This window comes from Pteropus alecto, unplaced genomic scaffold (genome assembly GCF_000325575.1).
Source record: "Pteropus alecto unplaced genomic scaffold, ASM32557v1 scaffold246, whole genome shotgun sequence".
Taxonomy (NCBI): Eukaryota; Metazoa; Chordata; class Mammalia; order Chiroptera; family Pteropodidae; genus Pteropus; species Pteropus alecto.
Genome location: NW_006437742.1, coordinates 1,852,860 through 1,876,614, shown reverse-complemented (window position 1 = coordinate 1,876,614; position 23,755 = coordinate 1,852,860). Strand labels below are relative to the sequence as shown.

At 35.0% G+C, this 23,755-nt stretch overlaps 2 protein-coding genes across 4 annotated transcripts in view; both read left to right on the top strand.

Annotated features, from left to right (window-relative positions):
• LOC102897771 (E3 ubiquitin-protein ligase RNF128-like) overlaps window positions 1-12,987 on the top strand; it is a 17,400-nt gene extending 4,413 nt beyond the window's left edge. The window contains exons 3-6 of the mRNA XM_006914804.2: window positions 2,124-2,206; window positions 3,076-3,172; window positions 4,055-4,223; window positions 11,553-12,987. Coding sequence (XP_006914866.2) covers window positions 2,124-2,206; window positions 3,076-3,172; window positions 4,055-4,223; window positions 11,553-11,683 — 480 coding nt within the window. The 3' untranslated portion in view covers window positions 11,684-12,987. The remainder of the gene's footprint in view (window positions 1-2,123; window positions 2,207-3,075; window positions 3,173-4,054; window positions 4,224-11,552) is intronic.
• A 5,904-nt stretch (window positions 12,988-18,891) lies between these two features.
• TBC1D8B (TBC1 domain family member 8B) overlaps window positions 18,892-23,755 on the top strand; it is a 79,072-nt gene continuing 74,208 nt past the window's right edge. For all 3 annotated transcript variants that reach the window (XM_015591663.2, XM_015591664.2, XM_006914793.3), the window contains exon 1: window positions 18,892-19,215. In XM_015591663.2, the coding sequence (XP_015447149.1) occupies window positions 19,086-19,215 (130 nt within the window). In that variant the 5' untranslated portion in view covers window positions 18,892-19,085. The remainder of the gene's footprint in view (window positions 19,216-23,755) is intronic.

The following is a 23,755-nucleotide window of genomic DNA, read 5'->3' as shown; positions in this document are numbered from 1 at the left end:
AGGAATAAAAAGAACAAACTAATCAAAAACAGACTCACAAATATAGTGGACAATTTGGTGACAGACAGAGGGGAATGGGATTGGGGTGCTGGGAGAATGGGGTGAAGGGCTAAAGAAGTACAAATTAGTAGCTGATGGATGGTCACAGGGATGCGGAGCACAGCATAGGAAATGCAGTTAGCATTAATACATTGGCTAGGTGGAGGGTCAGGGGAGGGTGGATGCAATCGGGGGGGGGGATCGTTTTATGAACTATATAGATGTCTAACCAATGTAATGGACACTTGAAACTAAATAAAAATAAATAAAAAATATAAAATAAATAAATTTAAAAAGTATAAAGGCAATTCAATGAAGAAAGTATAGCCAATTGTTGACTGTTAATGTGCAATAATTGGAGAGCTACATGCAAAAGAAATGAACCTCAATTCATACTTTATACCATTTGTAAAAAATAATTCAAAATTCATCACAAACCTAAATATAAAACCTAGAATGATAAAAATTTTAGTAGAAAAATTTGGAGAAAAATATCTCCATGGCTTGAGTTAGGCAAAAGTTACTTAGATATGACACAAAAACATATGTCCATTAAAGAAAAAAATGAGGCATTTAACTTTGTCAAAATTAAGAATTTTTGCTCTTTGAAAGACACTGTTAAGAGAATGGAAAGACAAGTGGCTGACTGGGAGAATATATTTTCAAACCCCATACTGATAAAGAGCTGTATCCAGAATACATAAAGAATCCTCAAAACTCAACAGTTGTAAAGTAACCTAGTGAAAAATGGGCAAAACAGACATTTTACCAAAAAATATATATGGATGGCAAAACACATGAAATGATGCTCAACACCATTAGTCATTGAGGAAATGCAAATAAAAACCACAATGAGATGCCACAGCACATTCCTTAGAATGCATAAAGCTGATACAACTGACAATATCAAGAGCTGGTCAAGATGTGGAACACCTGGAATTCTCATGCATTTGCTGGTAAGAATACAGTGTACAGCCAGTCTGGAAGACAGTTTGGCAGTTCTTTATGAAGTCAAACATACACTTTCCAAAAAACCCAGTAATCTCACTACTAGATAGTTACCCTAGAGGGAAAAAAAACAAATGTTCACATAAAAACTTGTACACAATTGTTCAGTTTTATTCATAATTACCAAAAACTGGAAGAACACAAATGTCCTTCAATTGATGAATGGAAAAACAACTGTGGTACATTTATATCATGGAATACTATTTAGCAATATAAAGGGGGTTGAGAACTCACAACATGAATGAATCTCAAATGCGTTGTGAAGCTAGACTCAAAAGCTAGGTAATGCACCATTCCATTTATATGATATTCTGGAAAAGCCAAAACTGTAGGAATTGAGAAAAGAATAGTAGTTGCTAGAGAGTGGTAGTGAAAGTAGGGGTTAACTATAAAGTGGTACAGAGGAATTTATTGCAGTGAGTAATAGAACTGTATCTTGATTGTGGTGGGTATTAAGTGACTGCATATTTGTCTAAACTTGCAAAACTGTATACTTAAAAGAGTGAATTTTACTGAATGTGAATTATGTCTTACTTTTCTTTAAATGGGAAAATATAGCTTTAGAATGTGGCATTCAAATGGCATTTTGTAAATTTTAAAACCAGAAAAAACAGTTTAAATCAATGTTCCATGTTTCTCTTTGTGCCGTGCCCCTTTTGGTTGACTTTATTGTTTTACCTGTTTTAAGTCTAATTTTATTTAAATTTCAATTTGTATAATACAGTGTTATCAACTTTAGTCACCATGTTTTACAGTAGATCCTCAGACCTTATTCATCTTATAGCTGAAAGTTTATACCCTTTTACCAACTTATTCCTATTTCCTCCACCCACAGCCCCTGGCAACCACTTTTCTACTCTGTTTCTATAAGTTTGACTTTTTTTTCAGATAATTTTTTTTCCCAATTAAGTCTAAATAATTTTAAATTGCTTATTGAAACATGGTCATTTAGTGATATGATGTTCTTCCTTCTATAGGAATTTATGTAATTTAAATACATGTATATTCTGATCTTGCTCTGTAGTTTAATGTATTTTTTCTTATCCATCAGAGTAACAATAACTATTTGCTCATAGGAAATTGGCCCAGATGGAGATAGTTGTGCTGTGTGTATTGAACTGTATAAACCAAATGATTTGGTACGCATCTTAACCTGCAAGTAAGTTTGATTTTCTTTTATATCATCAATAAAAATAGCTGATTTACAAAAATTATTGTAATGGGGAAACTATTTTGAATGTTTCTAAATTGATGTAAATAAAGTATTTTTATTTTCATTTAAGTATAGGAGAATACTTTATTTTTTAATATCATTAAAATTGGTATAAGGCTAATTATATAGTTTCCATAATATGGTACAATTTGGAAACGAGTTCTATATAAAACTGAGAACCTAATCAGCACCACAATTTTACATATATATATAATTTATATACTAATACATACTGGGTTGTTTAATTTCAATTTTTTCTAACAATCTTATTAAGAAAAAAAAATCAACTTATTTGCACCGATTTGGAAGTCTTTATTCTTTTTTTATTATGCTTCTCCTGAAAGTTGTTCTTAACATTCTTTCTTTTAGCTATTAAATAGTGGTGCTCTTGGAATGTATCGAGCACTATGTTTTACTCAATACTATATTATACTATTCTATTGCAAATGACTAACTGTGGCATTTTACAGTTAGGAAATGACAAGATAATTAAGATCTGAAATACTGAACAAAGTTTTAGGTCAGGTAGCATCTTAGCCATTTTTCAAGTAATTAGTACTGAAACTATTTCTTTTGAAGGTAGAGTAAATAAGGCTTTTATATTTAAAAATACCATATTATGAAATTTCTAAATTTTGCTTTTGTGTCTCCTTCTTAGTATTTATGCTGTAATAGTGTATATAAAAGGAAAAAAAAAAAAAAACCTCTGTTAAAAGACTAAGTGAAATTACGGGGTAACCTGTTAGTGTATTAGGAAAAGTGTTGTTGTTACTTCACAGTCGATAACTAAATTGTGTGTTTTTTTTCTTCATTAGCCATATTTTCCATAAGACATGTGTTGACCCATGGCTGTTAGAACATAGGACTTGCCCCATGTGCAAATGTGATATTCTCAAAGCTTTGGGAATTGAGGTAAACATTGCGAAACTATTTATATGAAGGAGCTCAAGCAGTGTGTTATTTATGTACCTGGGCCTTTGGGAAAATAACGACTTTATTTTTTAGCTATGCAATGTGTTAGACTTACAGTTTGTACCAAAAGGTAGACATATTTACATCATAGTGACAGTGAGGTGCCATGTTGGACCACCTCCATTTTCCTTCTTCCTCTCTTTCCTCAAATGTACTTTTTTTGGTCAGAATTTGAAGTAATGACCCTATAACCTACCAACTGACTTCTGATACACCATCCTGGTTTTTACTCTCTTACTATTGCATAGCAACCAAATTTGTAGTTAAATGAACATGTATAATTTCAGAAAGTATAATAAATAACCACTATATTTTACAACTGAAACTAATATAAAATAATATCGAATGTCAACTCTAATCAAAAAGAAAAAATTAAAAAAATATATTTGGTAAATGAATAAAAAACTACGTCTTTCACAATGCGTGCAACAGAAAGTTAAGCTCAACAAAATCTTCCTGATTTGAAGAGATATGTAGAAGACAGTGATTTTCAATTCCCCTAGGGAACAGCATGAGATTTTTTTTTTGATTGCCTACCTTGTACCAGGCATTATATTATGAAGTGCTGGGATCATCCAGATGAACATGTCAGATATAATGACAATCTGCTTGTAACATCCTTTGCCCCACTCATGGACCCAGTTTTTTAACTGCTCTGGCTAAGACCAACAAGAGATTTTTGTGATTATCAAAAGGGATTATAGGTTTAAAAGGTTTAAAGCATTACTGTAATAAGTCACCTATGAAGAAACTTTGTAATCACATGTCAAGGAAAAGCATGTACACTGAGAGTCTTTTAATTTGTTCAAATGCTTTCCAAAGGTGGATGTTGAAGATGGATCAGTGTCTATACAAATCCCTGTATCCAATGAAACATCCAATAGTGCCTCTCCTCATGAAGAGGATAATCGCAGTGAGACTGCATCTTCTGGATATGCTTCAGTTCAGGGAGCAGATGAACCACCTTTGGAGGAACACATGCAGTCAGCAAGTAAGCACCATGCTGAGATTCAAGTGTCCCACAAATGATCAATTGTGGATCATACTTCTGCTTTTTAGCATTTGTTTCATTCACCCATTAACACATTTCAGATTTTTTCTATGAACAATAATGCAATACAGGATGTACCCTTACCTTAACTTAATATATATGTATTCAAATGTACCTGAAATAGATGAAATGCATCAGGAGTGGGGATTATTCACAGAAGAAAACGATTTATTGGAAAGTTTCTCTCTGATGCATTTAAGTGTTGGCTTATTAACTTACAGAGCCTAAGGAGTAACTTTAAACTTTAGAAGCCATTGTTTATTGCAGATCAATCAGAAATTAAGATAAAGAAGTTCTGAAATGATAAGATAAAATTTGATTTACAAAAGCTTGATTTATACACAACTTAGGAACCAATCTTTTGCACAGATCAAAACTTTAAGAATGGTGTGTGCTGCCACCTGTTGATTATTTACCATGAAATGAACAAACCTTGCAAACTAAAATTAAACACAGTAGTGCCCCCTTATCCTTGGTTTCACTTTCCGTGGTTTCAGTTGCCACCATGTGAAAATATTAAATGGAAAATTCCAGAAATAAACAATTAATAAGTTTTAAACTGTGTGCTGTTCTGAGTAGCATGATGAAATCTCATGCTGCACATGTTCCCCAACCATTCATCACTTAGTAGCCACCTCGGTTATCAGATGATTATCATGGTATTGCAGAGTGCTTACGTTAAGTAACCCTTATAGTAGCCTAATGCTATGTCACAATGTCTATATCGTTCATCTCACTTCATCTGATCATATCTCACATCATTACAAGAAGAGTGAGTACAGTACAGTAGATATTTTGAGAGACCACATTCACCTGACTTTTATTACAGTATATTTTTATAAAGTTTTATTCTTAGTTGTTGTTAATCTCTACTATGCCTAATTTATTAATGAAACTTTATCATGGATATGTGTGTATAGGAAAAAAACATAATATGTGTAGGGTTCAGTACTATCTGCAATTTCAGGCATCCACTGGGGGTCTTGGAGCATATACCCTGCAGATAAGGGAGGACTACTGTATATTATTTTCAGAATTCGTGTGAATCAGTATTACAGCTTAGTGATATCGTGGCAATAAAGAAATTTTAGTGAATTCTGTTTACTTTTTTTCTTAGAAAGAGAAAACTCCTATAACAAATTATGTTCCCTTTCTTTAATTTCCATCTTTTTCATGGTTTTTGATGGTTTGAACATTTGTTTCTCAGTCCTCATTTTGAGATAACCTAATTCCGACATACAAGTAGAAGAAAAACTAAATGTCAAGATGACTTGCAAAATGTCAAATATCAGCTTCCTATGACATAAACCTTTGTCCTCTGTAGGCTTATCAGTGCCATGTAATACCATTTCTTAAGATGTCACAAGGAATACTATCATGCAACTGCAACCTCATATCGCAAGTAATCTAATCTTCAGACATATTATAGGGTACAAAGTCATCATAAGAATCTTAATCATCTCTGGATTATTCTACCTATAATAGAGAGTCATTGTCTGTTTGCCCCAGATGAGATTTTGTTCTCATAACTGTGTGGTAATAGAATTCAGTGAAGATAAAGGAGAGTGTACAAGATAATTCAGTTTATTGCTAGGCTCGTTAGAAAAAGTTCCAACCTACTTTTTTTGTTCTCTCTTCTTTGTGGGAAAGGGTGGTAAGCAGAACAGTTTTTGCAGAGAATTTGAGAAGCAAATGAAATGATGACCTATGTTCCTCCTCCTGTATTTTTTATCTGGATGAATAGTACTAATGTGCACACAAATGCCTCAAACCAGAAACTAGGGAGATCCTTGATTCTTCCCTCTCCCCTTTCCTATTGATTCAATATCCTTTATCTCTAATCCACCCCCTAATTTCCAACTTATAATTCCATGGTCATAGTTTGAGCCACTGTCTTCTCTCTGCCCATTCCTTCCACTCTTCTTCCGCACAAGAAATTAGGGAAGCCCAGTCTAACTCCTATTCTTTCTTTAAAACTTGACCCGCTTTGCGAAGCCTCTCTTGACTCGCATGTGTGGCCCTACTGTCTACTTCCATAGAACTTCTGTCATTGTACTTGTTGCACTGAATTGTAGTATCTTATTACTCACTATTGTGTATCCAGCACCTAACACAGCCTGCCACATAATAGACACTCAAATCAGTGTTGAATGAATGACCACCTAGAATAGATTTATCTGTGATTATGTATTACTAGTTTGGATATCTTGGCCATTAAACATTGATTATTATGGCGATAGTTGATTTAAATAACTTCGTAAACATAGTTGATTAGTTCATATCAGTGTGTCCTATCACCGTGTTAAATTCTATTAGAGCACTCTTTTTTCAAACTTAATTATACATTGAGTCACCTGGGGGAGCTTGTTAAAACAGTGGGGCTACCACCAATTTCTGACTCAGTAGGTCTGGGCTGGAGCCTGGGAATCCGCATTTCTAATAAGTTCCCAAGTGATACTGATGCTGCTGGTCCAGGGACCACACTTTGAGAACCACTGAATAAGGACCTTATTTCTTAACCCTGGCTGCATATTAGAATCACCCGATGAAACTTGAAACATTACTGATGCCTGGGCTCTACCCCAAAATGGTTAAATCAGAATCTGTGAGGTGTAGGGACCAAGAACAGGTTTTTAAAATTTTATTAATTTTATTTAATTTCAAAAAATTTCAGGCTGACTAAAAAAAGTTTCAAAAATAGTACAGAGAATGCCTGTCACCCAACTTTTCCAAATGTTAACATCTTATATAACCATATTACAATGATCAAAACCAGGAAATTGTGGTGACCGAGAGAAATCTAACTATGGGAGATGAACACACAGTGTAAACATATATATATACCTTACTGTTAAAGTGTACAGCTGAAACTTATTGGATTTTGTTAACCAATGTCGCCATAAAAAATAAAATTATAAAAAACAGGAAATTAACTGATAACATATTAACTAAACTACAGATGTTACTCAAATTTCACCAATTGATCCACTAATGTCCTTTTTCTGTGCCAAGATCCCATATTTCATTTCCTTTTTTTTCTTTTTCTCCCCCCAACTTTATTGAGATATACATACTTGACATATAACATTGTGTAAGTTTAATATATATATTGTGTAATATACATATAATACATATATTGTTAATATATATATTGCAAAATGATTACCACATTAATGTTAGTTAACAAAACCATCATCTCACATTAATTATAAATATTTAATATCCACTCTCTCAGCAAATTTCAAGTATATAATACAATGTTAACGAGTCTCCATGCTGTACATCAGATCTCCAGCACTTATTCATCTTATAACTGGGAGTTTGTACCTTCTGACCAACATTTCCCCATTTCCCCTACCTCTTATCCCCTGGCAACCACCATCTTACTCTCTGTTTCTATGAGTTTGGCTGTATTTTTTATTTTAGATTTGACACATAAGTGAGATTGTATTGTATTTGTCTTTCTCCAACTTATTTCACTTAGCACAGTGCCTTCAGGGTCCATCCATGTTGTTGCGAATGGCAAGATTTTCTTATTTCTCATGGCCGAATAATACTCTGTATATGTAATCACATTTTCTTTACCCATTCATCTGTCAGTGAACATTTAGGTTGTTTCCATGTCTTGGCTATTGAGAATAATGCTGCAGTGATCATGGAGATGCAGATCACTCTTCAAAATAGTGATTTAATTTCCTTCAGATATATAACCAGAAGTGAGATTGCTGGATCGTATGGTAGTTCTATTTTTTAATATTTTGAGGAATCTCCATACTGTTTTCCATAGTGGCTATCCCAGTTTACATTCCCATCAATAGTCACTAGGTTTTTCTTTATACTATATCCTTGCCAACATTCACCTCTTTTTGATAATAGCTATTCTAACAAGTGTGAGGTGATATCTTATTTTGGTTTTGGTTTTAATTTTTCTGATGACTAGTGATGTTAAGCATCTTTTCATGTAACTGTTGGCCATTTGTACATATTCTTTGGGAAAATATCCATTTCCTCTGCCCTTTTAAAAATTAGGTTGTTTGTTTTTTTCATTTTGTCTTGTTGCTATTGAGTTGTATGAGTTCCTTATATTTTTTGGATATCAACCTCTTATCTAATAAATAGTTTGCAAATATTTTCTCCCATTCTGTAACTTGCCTCTTCATTCTGTTGATTGTTTCTTTTGCTGTGCAGAAGCTTTCTAGTTTGATATAGACCCACTTGTTGATTTTTGGTTTTGTTGCTGGTGCTTTTGGTGTCATATCCCCCCCAAAATGTTGCCAAGACCATTGTCAAGGAGCTTTTCCCCTGTTTTCTTCTAGGAATTTAATGGTTTCAGTTCTTATGTTTAAGTCCTTAATCCATTTCGAGTTCATTTTTGTGAGTACTGTAAGGTAGAGATCCAGTTTCATTCTATTGCATGTGAATATCCAGTTTACTCAATATCATTTTTTGAAAAGACTATCTTTTCCCCATCGAGTGTCCTTGGTTCCCTTGTCAAATAGTTCACTGCATAAGCATGGGTTTATATCTGATCTCTCAATTCTGTTCCATGGATTTATGTGTCTTTTTATGTCAGTACCATACTATTTTGATTGCTATTGCTTTGTAGTATAGTTTGAAATTAGGAAGTGTGATACCTCCCACTTCATTCTTTTTCTTGAGATTGCTTTGGCTATCTGGGGTCTTTTATGGTTCCATGTGAATTTTAGGATTGGTGTTTTTTTTCTATTTCTCTGAAAAATGCCATTGGAATTTTGGTAGGGATTGTGTTGAATCTATAGATGGCTTTGGGTAGTATGGACATTTTAATAATATTGATTGTTTTGTTCCATGAACATGGGGTCTTTCCATTTATTTGTGTCTCCAATATTGTTCATCAGTGTCATATAGTTTTTATTGTACAGGATTTTTATATCCTTTTAAAATTATAAGTATTTTGTTATTTTTGATACTATTGTAAATGGAATTTTATATCTCTTTCAGATATTGCATTGTTAGTGTATAGAAATGCAACTGATTTTTGTATGTTGATTTTGTATCCTGCAACTTTACTGAATTCATTTATTAGTTCTAATAGTCTTTTCGTGGAGTCTTTAGCATTTTCTCTATACAAGGTCATGTCATCTGAATACCGAGACATTTTTACTTCTTTTTTGATTTTGAGGGCTTTTATTTGTTTTTCTTGACATTCCTCTGGCTATGACTTCCAATAGTATGTTGCATAGGAATGGTGAGAGTGGGTACCCTTGCCTTGTTTTAGATTTTAGAGGAAAAGCTTGCAGCTTTTCATCATTGAGCAAGATTTAGCTGTGTTAGTCATTTGTGGCCCTTATTATGTTTGGTTGTGTTCCTTCTATACCCAATTTGTTGAGAGATCCACACTGTATTTAATTATAATATCTTCTTAGTTTCCAATCTTCAACTATTCCTTAGTCTTTGTCTTTCATGACCTTGACACTTTTGAAGACTACTGGTCAGTTATTTTGTAGAATGCCCTTCAATTTGTCTTGTCTGCTGTTTCCCAATGATTAAATTAATTGTCCTTTTCTATTTTAGGCAAAAATACCACAGAAATGATGTGCCCTTCTCTACCTCACATCATGTAATGAGACACATGATGTCCATGTCTTATTATTGATGATTTTAGCTTTGCTCATTTGGTTAAGATGGTGTCTGCCAAGATTCTCCTTTTAAAGTTACTATTTTTACTGTTATAATTATTAATTACCTTATAGAGAGACACTAAGAGATTATGCTAATATCCTGTTTCTCATCATACCTTTACCACTAATTTTAGCAATTATTGGTGCTTCTTTGTTGCAATAATTATTATGAAGTATGTGCCAGTGGTTATTTTTTCATTCCCATTCTTTTTTTCTATATTAACTAAGCTTTTATTTTAAGGAAGAACTATCCTTTTTTCCCATTTATTATAAATTATTTATTTATAATAGTATGGACTCATAGATATTTATTTTATTCTGTAACTCTCATGATTTATTCATTGCTTAGATTGTCCTAGATTTGGTCATTGAGAATTCCCTCAAGTTGGTTTCCATTTTCTTTCAATAGGTCCCATTTTTTTTTTTTGGAGCCCCTCCTTACTTTCTGGCACCACAAGATGTTTTAGGCCATGGATTGGCAAAAATTTTCTGTAAAGGGCTGGATAGTAAATAGTTTAGGCTCTGAAGGTCATAAGCCTCTATTGTATTTCATTTGTTTGTTTGTCTTACAACTTTTTAAAAATATAGAAAGCACCCTTAGCTATGGATTTTGCTTGCAGGCTGTAGTTGCTTATCCTTAGGCTAGAATCTAAGTTAATCTTGTACTCTCCTTGCCCTAACCCTAGAATCAAACATTTCTTCAAAGGGGCTTTTATTGTAGAACAGTATTTCCAATCCAAGATCTGGGCACTAGGTGTGCTCATTGCTATTGGGGTGTCTGTCTGTCTGTCTGTCTGTCTATTTGTCATCTGAAAAACAGTGAGTTTGTACTGATACATCCAATTTCAATCCAATGTCACAGAGTTTGTTCTAGCCTTCCCTTTTCTTTATTTGTAATTTCTTTCTCTGACAGTGAAAAACCTGGCTCTCATTTTCTACAATATATTTACTTATTTGTTCAATCCTAGAACACACATAAAATAATTTCAACATTGCTAACTCACAGCCCTGTGAAAAACAATTTCAGTAACTAGTATACAGTTCTTTTTTTCTTAGCCTTATGGGATATAGCCAAAATATTATTTTCCAAAGTTACTTAAGTTAGTTCTTTTCTTCCCCACTCTCTTAAGGATGGTTATATATACGTCATCTGTAATATAATTTTGTTCATTTGTTACCATTTGTATTCCATTTTAGGCACTCTTCTCCAAATTCCTGGTTGTTTTTTGTTTGTTTGTTTTGTGTGTCTATGCATTTGAAAAAGCATAAGTAATTTTTTAAAAATCGATTGAAATACAAAGCTAGGTTTAAGAACTTATATTTAAGATAGAGAAGGAGAGACATAACTTTGCTCTTAAGGAGGCTATAATCTAGGTAGAATTAAGCACACATGTCAGTCAAGAAAAATAATTGTAAATCAATATAATGCCGTATGTGCTTTATGTAAGACATAGCATAAATCATATAATTATTCAAGGATCAGGGAATGAATGTAATAATCAGAGTATGATGGAATTAGACAAGAAATGCTTCTTAGACGTGAGTGTCAAATATTATCTTAAAGAAGAGAGGGATAAGATCATCCTAAAATTGCTATTTCTTTCTAAAGATGAAAATCTGCAGCTGGTAAACCATGAAGCAAGCTCTGTAGCAGTGGATTTTGTTCCTCATGTTGACAACCCAACCTTTGAAGAAGATGAAACTCCTAATCAAGAGACTGCTGTTCGAGAAATTAAATAATAAAATCTATGTTAATAGAAAACTTGAACATTTAGTAATAACAGACTACCAATCAGGGCCTAGTTTACTATTAATGAACTGGATGAGCTTAATAAAGTTAGAATGATAAAGTACTTCTGAGATGACTAATATTATGCTATAGTTAAATGGCTTAAAATATTTAACCTATTAACTTTTTTCCACGAACTCATTATAATGTTTTTCATAGGCAAGTTTCCCCTTACTAGTGATAGCAAGATTTTTAAACATTTAAAACTGTCTTCAAGTAGTCATGTTTTTCATTTATAACAATTTTCTTATAAAAACATATTGCTTTTAAAATGTGAAGTAGCTGTAATCACTATTTTATGATAATATCTTAATTAAAAATACTACTACTTTAGCTTGGGCTATATGTGTCAGGGTTTTTCTCCAGGTGCTTATATTGATCTGGAATTGTATTGTAAAAAGCAATGCAAACTTAGGCTACTACTCCATGAAATGTCTATTTAAACTACATTAAGTTGATAAAATAAGATTAAAGCAAAATACTCATTTTAATTATTTCTTGTTTTAAAATTAGGCTAAATGTACTTCATGTAAGTATCAAGCATAGTTTGTCAGAGAATATGGACTGGACTGGATTAATTGATATATTAGTGACACCAATTTGACACAAGATTATACATAAAAAGTTTCCTTACAAAAATACTTTATAACTATTTCTCAAACTTTATTTATGAGATTTTCAAAAGCAGAGTATATAAATTGTCATACTACTTGAAAATGATAAGTTATACAAAAATCGGTAATTGATCTTTGTGTATGAATTAGTTTACAGAAATTATTCTGTAGAAAATATTTTCTAAATAATGTTGACTTTGAAAATCGAGTTTACATTTTACCTAAATGGGCTAAAATTACATTAGGTAAACTAAAATTCTGTCCATGTAGCTATAAATTTCGTGAATGCATTCTTTCGTGTGTTTGAAAAAGAATAGGGAGGGAGAGAATTCCAGGTGCCTTAATATAAAGTTTGAAGCTTCATCCACCAAAGTTAAATCGAGCTATTTAAAAATGCACTTTATTTGTATTCTATGTGGCTCATCTTTGGTTTTAGACTTTTGTTTCCAGTGCAAATTCTAGCAGAAGTTAGGCCAAAGCAGAACAGAAATGTATTTTTGTTTGCTAAATGTAGAATGGATGAAACCATTGCGTTCTTGTACACTGATTTGAAATGCTGTAAATATGCCCTGATTTGTATTGATTCTCTTTAAGTATAAAATATAAATAAAATATTCCAATAAAAGTTTGTGTCTGATGTTTAGTAATCATATACTAACTTTTCATATATGCTTAGATTTGGGAGGAAAAAAATGGTTAGCTATAAATGGTAATTGATATATCCGATCAATAAAAACTAAAACTAGTACAGTGTACATTTACATATTTCATTACATAGAAACTGCTACCATTGTAATATAACTACACTTACCATGAATTATTTTAAAAGTTCAGCAAGGTAAATAATAAGGTTGACCACTAATAATATAAGGTTAGGAAAAGACCTTGATGCCAGTCTATCTTTATACTGCTCAAGACTTAAGGTCATTTTATTACTTTAAAGTTTTCTTTTCCTTCTGCCTTCTCTTTGGCAGTATGATTATTGAGAAGCAGTTAATGAGTTAAGTGTATCTTTTTCTTTTGTCAAACATGTTAAGAGTAAACAGATGCTTGGAACACCTCAGAACCATGATTATCAAACCAAGGTACACATATGTCTTATGTGGCAATGTGCCAGGTATATGTGTGTATGATGCCATACAATAAACTCGACCTATATTCTTAGATGGTTACTTATTTCAACTTTTACAGGGGTTCTTTTTTTTTTGGGGGGGGGACTTTATAATTTTTTGAATTTTAACACTGTATTGAAGTATAATTTACATACCCAAAATTCACCCATTGTAAATGTACAGTTCTTTTGTCACGATTTTATTAACCAATGTCACCTCAATAATTTTAATTTAAAAAAAGTAAATGTACAGTTCTGTGATGTTTAGCAAATGTATAGAGTTGTGCAACTTTCACTACAATTCAGTTTTAGAACATTTTATCACCCCAAAAAGTTCCCTCATAATCCATTTGCAGTCAATTTCTGCTCCTATTCCCAGCCCCAGGCAACCACTAATCTGCTCTCTGGCTCTGTAGATTTGCCAATACTGGACATTTTATATAAACAGAATTATACAATATGTGGTCCTTTCTGACTGGCCTCTTTCACTTAGCGTAATACTTTCAAGATTCATCCATGTTGAAGTGTGCATCAGTACTTTGTTCCTTTTCATTGCTCAGTAATATATCCCATTGTATAGATATTCCACGTTTGGATATCCATTCATCACTTAATGAACGCTTAGGTTGTTTCCACTTTTTGGCCATTATGGATAATGATGCTTTTCACATTCACACATGAGTCTTTGTGTATGTTTTTGATTCTCTTGGGTATATCATATGCAAAGGAGAGGAATCCCATGTGACCTATGAAATTTCTTCCAGGTATTATTTTTGATAATAAAAAAGTTTGAACAACAGACTCTATTACTCTCACGTAATAATCAAATACAAGCTGATTCCTTTAAGTGGCAGTAGGTATATTTGTATGTATAGGGAGTCTCTAACTTAAGAGGAGTTTTCTGAGAGTTCATTTGTAAGTTAAGCAGAAGTCAGGTTGTAGTATCTTATAAATAGGAATATACATGGTTCCCAGGTAAATCAGTAAAAATACATTTAAAAATACAATTGTAATGCTAGGAACATTCCTCCCCAACCCCTCTATATCTACTTTTTGTTCATTTACTAAATATTTTAAGTTCTATAAGATCTGGAAGAATTTTATTACCTTAGACTATAACAAATTTTGAGTTATTTACCTTGCTCATCGCCTTTTCTATTTGGAGTGGATTTTTAAAATATTTTAAGACATAACGTGAAATTTAGGTTCATATACTACATGAGACTTAAAAGAAATTCATTGTTATGGTGGGCCCTTTGACCTCCAGAGATAAATGTTCATTGTCCTCTACCTTTGAGCTAATTTAGTGGAAAATTTGAAAAATGGTACCCACTAGTTCTTAACTTTTTGTCTACAGAAACATACGATCTCATGAGTGTGAGACACTTGTGAACATACCTAGATTTTAATGGTTAGAGAGTAGTATATTTAAATAGGGTTTAGCATAGATCGTGGCAATTTCTCCTCCAACTGATGTTTCAGTTCTCAACCATTGCCTTAAAAATTTTAATGGATATATTCTGATATAAACGTTTCTTTAAAAAAGCAATTCAGACATCTAAAATTCATTAACAGAACTTATTTTTAAAAGATGCCTGTGTAGGTCTTAATGGAAACATGATTAACCATCTCCAATTTGTTGTACAGTCTGATTTTCAAATATCTAATTTGCTTTAAATTAGTGCATATAAAATTTTAATGTGCGTACATATTACCTGAAGATCTTGTTAAAATGCACACTCTGATTCAGCAGGCCTAGTATGGGGTCTGAGATTCTGAATTTCTACCAAGCTCCTGGGTGATGCAGGTATTGCTGGTCCAGGGTCCATGTTTTGAGTAGCAAAGCCTTAAATGGCTGTCCTCTAGCAGTGCTCCCCCTGTTTTGAATCTTTCTGCTTCTAAACCTTCTGTAGACTGTAAAGCATCAACTAAGCCTGTGAAATTCATTTCAAATAAGAAGCCAGTAAAATCTTGAGAGACATCCTCAGCTTTTCAATGGCACAGAATTTGGAATTGCTATTTGGGGTTTCCTATTACCTTTTTTACATAGGTATTAAGGTATTATGATTTAGAGGCCTGGGTCAGCTGAAAGACTGACCTCTGAATAAATGCGGTATTATTCATCTCTGCATGGTATAACATTGCGTCCATATATATGTGATTTAGATAAATCAGAAAACAAGAATGGAAGCAGACAGATGAGTTGGGAAGCTAATATAATAGTATAGCAGGAAAGTGATGTGGAGCTAATCTGAAGTGATAATAGGAGAATGGGATGGACTTTTGAAAAAGAATTAGAGAGGTGTGTGTGACAGTAGAGGTGGTAAGAGTAAGAAGTTTAAGATTATTCCAAGGTTCTTAGCTTGAGCATCTTGGTAAACAGTAAACTATGAGAACATAGTAGGAGAAACAACCTTGGGCAGAGGGGATACTGAGGAAAGAAGTCTTTGGACATGTTGTATTTGAGGTATTAACAAACCATATGCCTAAGTAGTATAGTGTCATGGTTGGTAGTCAGACAAACCCAGGTTCAAATCCCAGCTCTGCTATTTATTTAGCTATGTGATCCCAAGTTACTTAACTTCTTTGAGCCTCATGTTCTTCATCTGTAAAGTAAGGATGTATAATTTTGTTAATGAGAATTGATTCTCTCTCCCTCTTCCTTCTCTCCATATATATGTATGTATGAAAATATATCTCCAGTACAGTACCAGCAATGATATTCAAAGCAGTTTGTAATTCTAGTCCTTCTTTCCTAAAAAATAATTTACATTAACGTAACATAATTAAATATTGAATAGAGTGGCATGCTCTGTTTTTAAGGTACTTCCAGACAAATACTTTTATTTGCAAAGATTTGAAATATAGTTTATGATCAAGCCAAAATTTATATTATAGGAGTAATTTAATTTCAAAAAACATTTCTTTACATAATCGGTGGAATGTTTACTAAAAGAAGGAGCTCTCTAAATGACCCTGCTGAGCCCAAAGTGGATCTGATTCTACAACAGGGAGCATGTGGGCACGTAGGCGGAGCTGCTAGTAAAGAGGCAGAGGAACCATTCAGTTCTGCAGAGCCCTTGCCACAGCTCTAACCTTTAAGGGCATTGGAAGAGAATGTGGTTTGACGAGGAAGGAAATAAAAAAGGGAAGGAAAGGTGAAAAAGAAAGGACACCTTACATCTCTCTACATTTGCTACATTTACTGATCTTTCACCAGAAAAAAAAAAAATTACCTTCCTTAATACATATCCACATTGGGAAGATTTTTCCCGGGTATACATTGCAGTTTGGGCTCTGAGAAGGTTGTCTCTTCCTATCCTCTCCAGAAAGTCTCCTTGGGACTACTTACTACCTTTTAGAATCACAAATTGACCTTTTCCTCACCCCTAGGAAAATTCTCTGCTTTTAACACATGTCTCCTGCCTTGAGATGGCCCACATTTTGAGAGATTTAAGCCAGAAACGCTGCTCCAAGGCAGAATTCTTTGGCTCTAGGACTTGGCATTTGGGTGTGCCCCTTCCTTTTTTTTTTTTTTTTTTTTTTAGCCAAATGGCCTTGAGGCTTCATTTTCAAAATGGCTCGCCAAGAGACCCTTGTTTATTGTACATCGACTACTAATTCCTTCCTTGTTTTTACTTGTGGTGCGCTCTTAAATTTTGACGTGTTTAGTTATCACAATTGATGCAGGACAGGGCAAATTTCCCCTAGTGGTGGAGAGACCAAACCCTGCGCGGAGAGAAGAGAGTCCTTTTGCGGGGAGTGTAGAAAGAAGTCAACACACATGCCAAAGTTAGAGTCAAAAGGAAAGTTTACTAAAAAAGAGGTAATACTCCACGGACAAACTGTGGTCTCTCAGAGGCAGCGAGTGAGAGGGACAGTGAAAGAGACAGAGTAAAGCCACTGAGAGGGACGTGGAAAGGCAGTGAGTAGGGGGCTGAGTGTTTGGGGAATTAGTTTATATATCATTCTTTAGAACCTGTGAGTTATAGTTTAAAAGTCTTTGTTAACCCATTTCTTTTGCTATGGACATACAGTGAGAAAGGGGAAGGGTATGTAGCTGTGAAAAGGTAAGAATATGTGGAGCGAAAGGCCTGCTGGCAGTTTCTAGCCTTTAATCCACAGGTTGCCCATGGTTTTCGCCATGGGAAATGACTCTTGGTTCCTGTTTCCCCTTCACAGGTGTGGGAAATGGACTGTTAGCAATCCCAGCAGAAATCTTCCTTTGTTCTGAAGGTGTCCTGGCCTGGCTACAGGGCTGATCAGCATATTGCAGTCTCTGGTTGTGGCTTTATTAACATTTTAATTCTCTTGCCTCCTCCCTACATTATTCCCCCCATCAGAGATTTTAATCCCTTATTCTTAAGGAGATGTTGAGGGATGAAGGTCTGTCTTCTGTAACTTCTTCAAAACTGAGATAGGGCTGTAATCCCTGCCTACTGGGAATAGAAATCTCTGGAAGCCTATTCTAAGGGCACTGGAGGCAGAGAACATTTACTCCCAATTCCTACCTTGTTATACACCTGTTGTAGCTTTTGGTGCACTCTTTCATTTTGGTGGGTTTAGTTATCACAATAAATAAAAACATCCCTCAAATAATTCCTTACTGCAAATCACTGACTTCATTCACCTTACTGTTTAAGCAGCTGTGTATCACTGCTAAGGTACAAATAGGTGAAGGCTGCCCTTAAAGGGATTCTTTTTTTTCTTATAGAGCTTAAGAAAAAAAAAATGTTCATAAACTGTTTAGATACTGAAAAGGAAAGTGAGACAAAACATTCTGTGGCTGATTACAGTAGGTGAACAGATTGGTGCAGCAGTGGGGGGAAAAGAGGGGGAAAAATTTGTGTGCCTTCTGGAGATTTTATAGTCTTCCTGTAAGGCCAGAAAGCTTAATCTAAGGAAGGTTTTGAATTAGACAAGAAATCGTATCAGACTCCACTTGTGACCTTGGATAAGTCAACTCACCCGTCTTGCGCTTTTGTTTATGCGCAAAATAGCGAATAAGATCTACTTCATAAGACTTCTGTAAGGATTGCGTGAGATACTATACACGAAATCTTTTTAGTACAAAGAACTCATTAAATGTCATTTGATGCTACTGCCGCGTCCCAGAACGGGCCTTTCGTCACTCCGAAATTCCAGAAACTTTGTTTGCTACAGTTTAAGACCGTCGGCTGTAAAAGGATGAGAACTCTTTTATACCTGGGGCTCGCTTATTTGAACAAAAACCGCTTTAAACTTTAGGTAGGCAAAATACACTTAATTGGTTGCAGGACCCACTTTGAAAGCACCCCAACCCAGTTCGCACTCCGATGGATTATGGGAAATGTAGTCCTGTCCTCCAGTGGCTTGAGTACAGAAAAGCAGGTAGGAAACTACAATTCCCAGGAGGTGAAGAAGCGGGACTATTTTCCAGTCGGGCGGTAGCGCGGTGGGAGGGAATTGGCAATCTTGCTGCCTACGTGGGAGAGAAGGGAGAGTTGGGGGAAGTGTGGAAAACCTGAACCTGAGCCGCTGCTGCCTGAAGAAGATTTAGTGGGAGAAGTAGAGGGGAAAAGACGGGTGGAGAGTGAGGTGAGGAGGACATCTGGGGAGCTGCTCGCGGGCAGCACAAAGTTCTTGGCGATGTGGCTGAAGCCTGAGGAAGTGCTCCTGAAAAATGCGCTGAAGCTGTGGCTGATGGAAAGGTCCAACGACTACTTCGTGCTGCAACGGCGTCGGGGCTACGGGGAGGAAGGCGGAGGAGGTCTCACAGGTAAGCTGTGGCCACCCTCATCCGCCTCGTGGCCATGGTCGCTGATACTTCAAAGGTGGTGAGGACAGTTACTCGCCACCCGCTACCCGATCCCAAACCCTGGGCGGAGGGACAGAGGTTCTCCCACTGCTACCTTTGCATTGCACTCCCCAAGTCCTAAGAATGCCTCACTGGACCAGCAGTTGCTCTTTGGGTGGGACAGGGAAAGGGAGAGATGTTCTTTTTAAGGCAAAGTACCAGCACTGTCGCTTCTCATGGGGGCGGAGGCTGGTGACGAGTGTTAGACTTCGACTGGTAGCATTTAGGCTGGTGACAGGTTCCAATTCGCAGTCGTAGACTTAACTTTTTTCACAAAACCCTGTGTTGATAATAACCACCCTGAAGAGTGTAAGTGTGTGTTTGGGGGTGGGCAGGGGAAGCGGGGAAGGTGGTGAGAAAGGGAGGAGCCCCAATCACATTCTGAGGAATAGGCTTCAAATGAGAGTGGGAGGCGGGGTGTGGGGGGAGGACGCTGACCCAATTTAGCATATTTTACTTTGTCTCCACGTTTTCAATCCTTGGGATTCCCTCTCAAAGTCACTGTCGTAATTCATTTCAGTCTTGAGTGTTTGGCGCTGCCCTTTCTTTCAAAGCGATGATTGTAAGCAAACCAATTAAACAGAAGTTTAACTCTCCCCGCTTAATCCGTCCTGCCTTAAATTCTTTGATTTACAGATCAAGAACTGCTCCTTGGTCAAGTGTTTAAAGCCATCAAATAATTTTATTTTGAGTCCACTCGTCTCAGACAGGGGCATTCAAACTTTTGGACACAGCTCTTCTTCGTGGCAATTTCTAGTTTGGTGTGGAGGCCTTGGAATGCTGGACCAGGCTTAATTTAGGCAGTGTAATGTAGCAGGAAGAGGAAAGAATCCGAATCCATGCATTTTAGTCCCATTCTCATCTCTCGTTGAATGCACTTGACAAATTATTTCATTTACTCAACCTTAGGGGCCTACTGTGTGCCGCTTGGAATGCTAGGGTACAAAGACAGTTAAGATTCAGTTCCCTGCCTTGAAATGCTCATAAGAGAGAGAGGGTGGGGTTAGGGGAAATTAACCAGTAAACCAGGCAAATTAGAATTATAACCAGTAACTAGTAAACCAGGTAAATTATAACTAGAACCAAATAACTGAAGGGTTAGGTAAAGATTCATGAAGATGACATTGCTTTTCCTGTAATATGGTGTCTACCTCACAGAGTCGAGAAGATAAAGTGACAGATGATAGGTGCCAAATCAATGTATGTTAAGATGTTTTGTAAACTTGTGCTGTTATTTCCTTTTTTTCAAGCCACACCCAAGGTGGAGAGAATTCTGAAGTTCTACAGGACGTTATTTTTTTTTAATCTTGAAAGATCTATTTATCTTATCCAGCTTCTAAAAAGGACCTCTTGAAAATATGGCAGAGGAATCTTTCCATTTAATAGATGCATATATTTTCCACATTAAAATTTGAGAATCAATGTTCATAATTACCCAGTAATGTAATTTAGTCTCTTTAGTCCATTGAGAACAGGTCGGAATATATTTAAAATATATTTTATAGCTGGCCTATGATAGCATAATATTCTGGTTCTCCATAATTTTACTTGACCAAATTTTTTGGTGCATTTGTCCACATTTACCCATATTTGTCCACATTAAGAAGTGTATTTCTGTTTGTACAAGTGTATTTCCTGAAAAATAATAGGCATATCAGATTCTTGAGAATCAAATCACTATAATGCATTAAATGGTTTTTTACTTGTACCTTTCTTTTAAATAATCACTCCTTGTTTTCTGTGTTTGGTTTTTATTTGATATGCTCTTTTAAAGCATGAACCAATTGCACCAGTTACTTATCTCTATCCTACCCACTCCCATTTACTCTTCTTTTCTCTAGAATCAGAGATTTGCCTGAAGAAGTAAACCAAGATTTCTACCATGCGTGTATATTGAGAATAGCCATAGCTCCATTTTTGTGGTCAATTTATATTTCTGCATGATTGTTTTACCTGTGGTGTTGTCAAGATGCTTGGACTTACCATGTGAGAGCTGCCACTATATTTCATGTATATTAAACAATGGATAAGAAAGGAGTAAAGATGTTTTTGAAGTTTTTTTTTTTTTTTTTAATCTATAGCTAAAGTGTTTGCTGATTTTCATGGCTGCTCAAATACTGTGTTCTTACTTAAAATTGTGATGCCAAGAGCTTTGCTGTGCTTTACCATAAATCCACATTTGGATTAGCTCTCACAGGAGTTTGACTGTGTGCCAGCATAAGCTTGCTTCTGTCTATTTTGTTTGCTAAAATCTAGTGTTATGTGCTACTCTTTTAAAAGATTCTTTTATACATTTCGTTTAATGAAGTAAAGGTAAAGACATCTAGAAATGTTAATAGTTCTAACTTTAAGTTTTTATTTCTTTGACATGTGATAATTGGCAATAACCACCAGCTTTGTAATGACTTTTGCAGTGGACTAGGTGACTCTCTTTTTTTTCTTAATCATGGAAATGGAGTAATAGAGAACCCTAGTATACTTATAATGGGAGACTGGTTTGGAAGTTAGAATTCTGAGGTCCTTTTCTAAATTCTGAAACACTTCTGGGAGATATTTGATAGATTACTTACTGATTACCTAACTTTATCTTACTCAGTTGTCCTGGTTCACAGCAGGGTAGAATATCTTGTGGAAATTTTTGTTATACATAAGATTATTTTACAGATAAAGCGATTTTCTTTTGTTTAGAGACATAATTCACCGTTCTGCATTTTTGCAGTTACCTTACATTATCCCTTTTTCCCCTTGCCTGATTAAGGGTAATGACTTCTCGTGGCATCTAAATTTAGCATCAGGTTTTATGTGATTAAAATAATTTATGCATATATGGCTTATTAAGCACAAATCAATTTGCTCTGCTTGGCAAATGGGAGCTACTACATGAGTGGAATTATGGGGCTACATTCTATGAAGTATTCTAGTGTATAGGATTTAGGAAGATCTGCCAGTCAGGAATACAGTGTGATTTGCCCTCACCAGGGGTTACCCTGTGAGATTTTATTTTTAATAAGCCAGCATCTGCAAATACATGAATACATCGAGTCCAGCGATTCTACTTAACCCCGTTAACCCTGCTTCCTTTATCTTCCCTGGTTCTTTAATATTTTTATGCCTAGTTTCGTTTTATAAAGGCTTTGTTTCCTCATCTGTAAAATGAGAATAAAACTTATCTTCCCTACCACACGGCATTGTTATGTGCATCAAATAAGTTTTGAAACCTGTGAGCAACTATATAAACATTTGATATTCATTATCTATTAAAGAAGTAGTAAGATGTTAAGTGCCATTTTCTGTACCTAAAGGCCAAATGAAAATCTATAGTTGTATTATTTTCCCTAGTAATTACTTTTCCCATGCAAACATACAGAAATTAATTTGGAGTAGTAACATTGAGTATGTCCAATATGTAATGATATCGCAGAAGCAAACCACTGATAGTTAATCATTCAAGAATTTTAATATGATAGTGATTGTGTATTTTTGGTTTATAATAGAGTAATGTACAAGAATTAGAATAAAATATTTTGGCAGCATTTCTTTTTGATCTGTGATTGCCCCAAATCTAGAAGTTCTCAAACAAAGCTTCTACATGACATAAGTATCACTTGTCATCTTACTGAGAGGTATTGAAAAGTACATACAACTTTAGTTATCTTACATTTTTCAAAACATAACACTTGAAGAAGAAATAATGAACGATTCAGCTGGTGAAAGTCCATGCTTCTGTTAGAGAGTTGTAGAAGGGCTATCAATGTAATGTGGGCTAAAAATTAATAATGAAGGGCACTATAATGTTTTCCATGTTGTTATACAGCTATGACATGGATTTTATATTACCTTTATGTTAGAAAATTTCCCATTTTTCACCTTTTGCTGCTGCTGTTTGAGCACAAAAGGAAATGTGATGGTACAAAATATATTCATTCAACAGATAATTACAAGTGCTTTCTAAAAACCAAGCACTGTTTTTGGTGCTGGAGATAATACCTGAGCAAAATAATATCCCTGTTCTTGTGGGGCTAATATTTTAGTTGAGAGAGACAAATAAACAAATAATATATGGCTGGTGGTGACACGAAGAAAAATAAAGGAAGGTATAATGTTAGAGAGGGGAGGAGGTTGGTATTTTAGATAAATTTGATCAGGGAAGACCTTTATTTTTTTGAATGTTCACATTAGGAGAAGCATAATGACTTCTATTTCTTTTTTTTTAAATTTATTTAAATTAGTTTCAAGTATACAGTACATTGGTTAGACATCTATATAATTCATAAAACGATCCCCCTAATTGTTCCCTCCCCTGGCGACCCTCTACCTAGCCATCATATTAATGCTAACTGCATTCCCTATGCCATTCTCCCCATCCCCGTGACCAACTATCAGCTACTAATTTTTACTTCTTTAACCCTTCGCCCCATTCTCCCAGCCCCCCAAACCCCCTCCCCACTGTCCCTCACCCCCA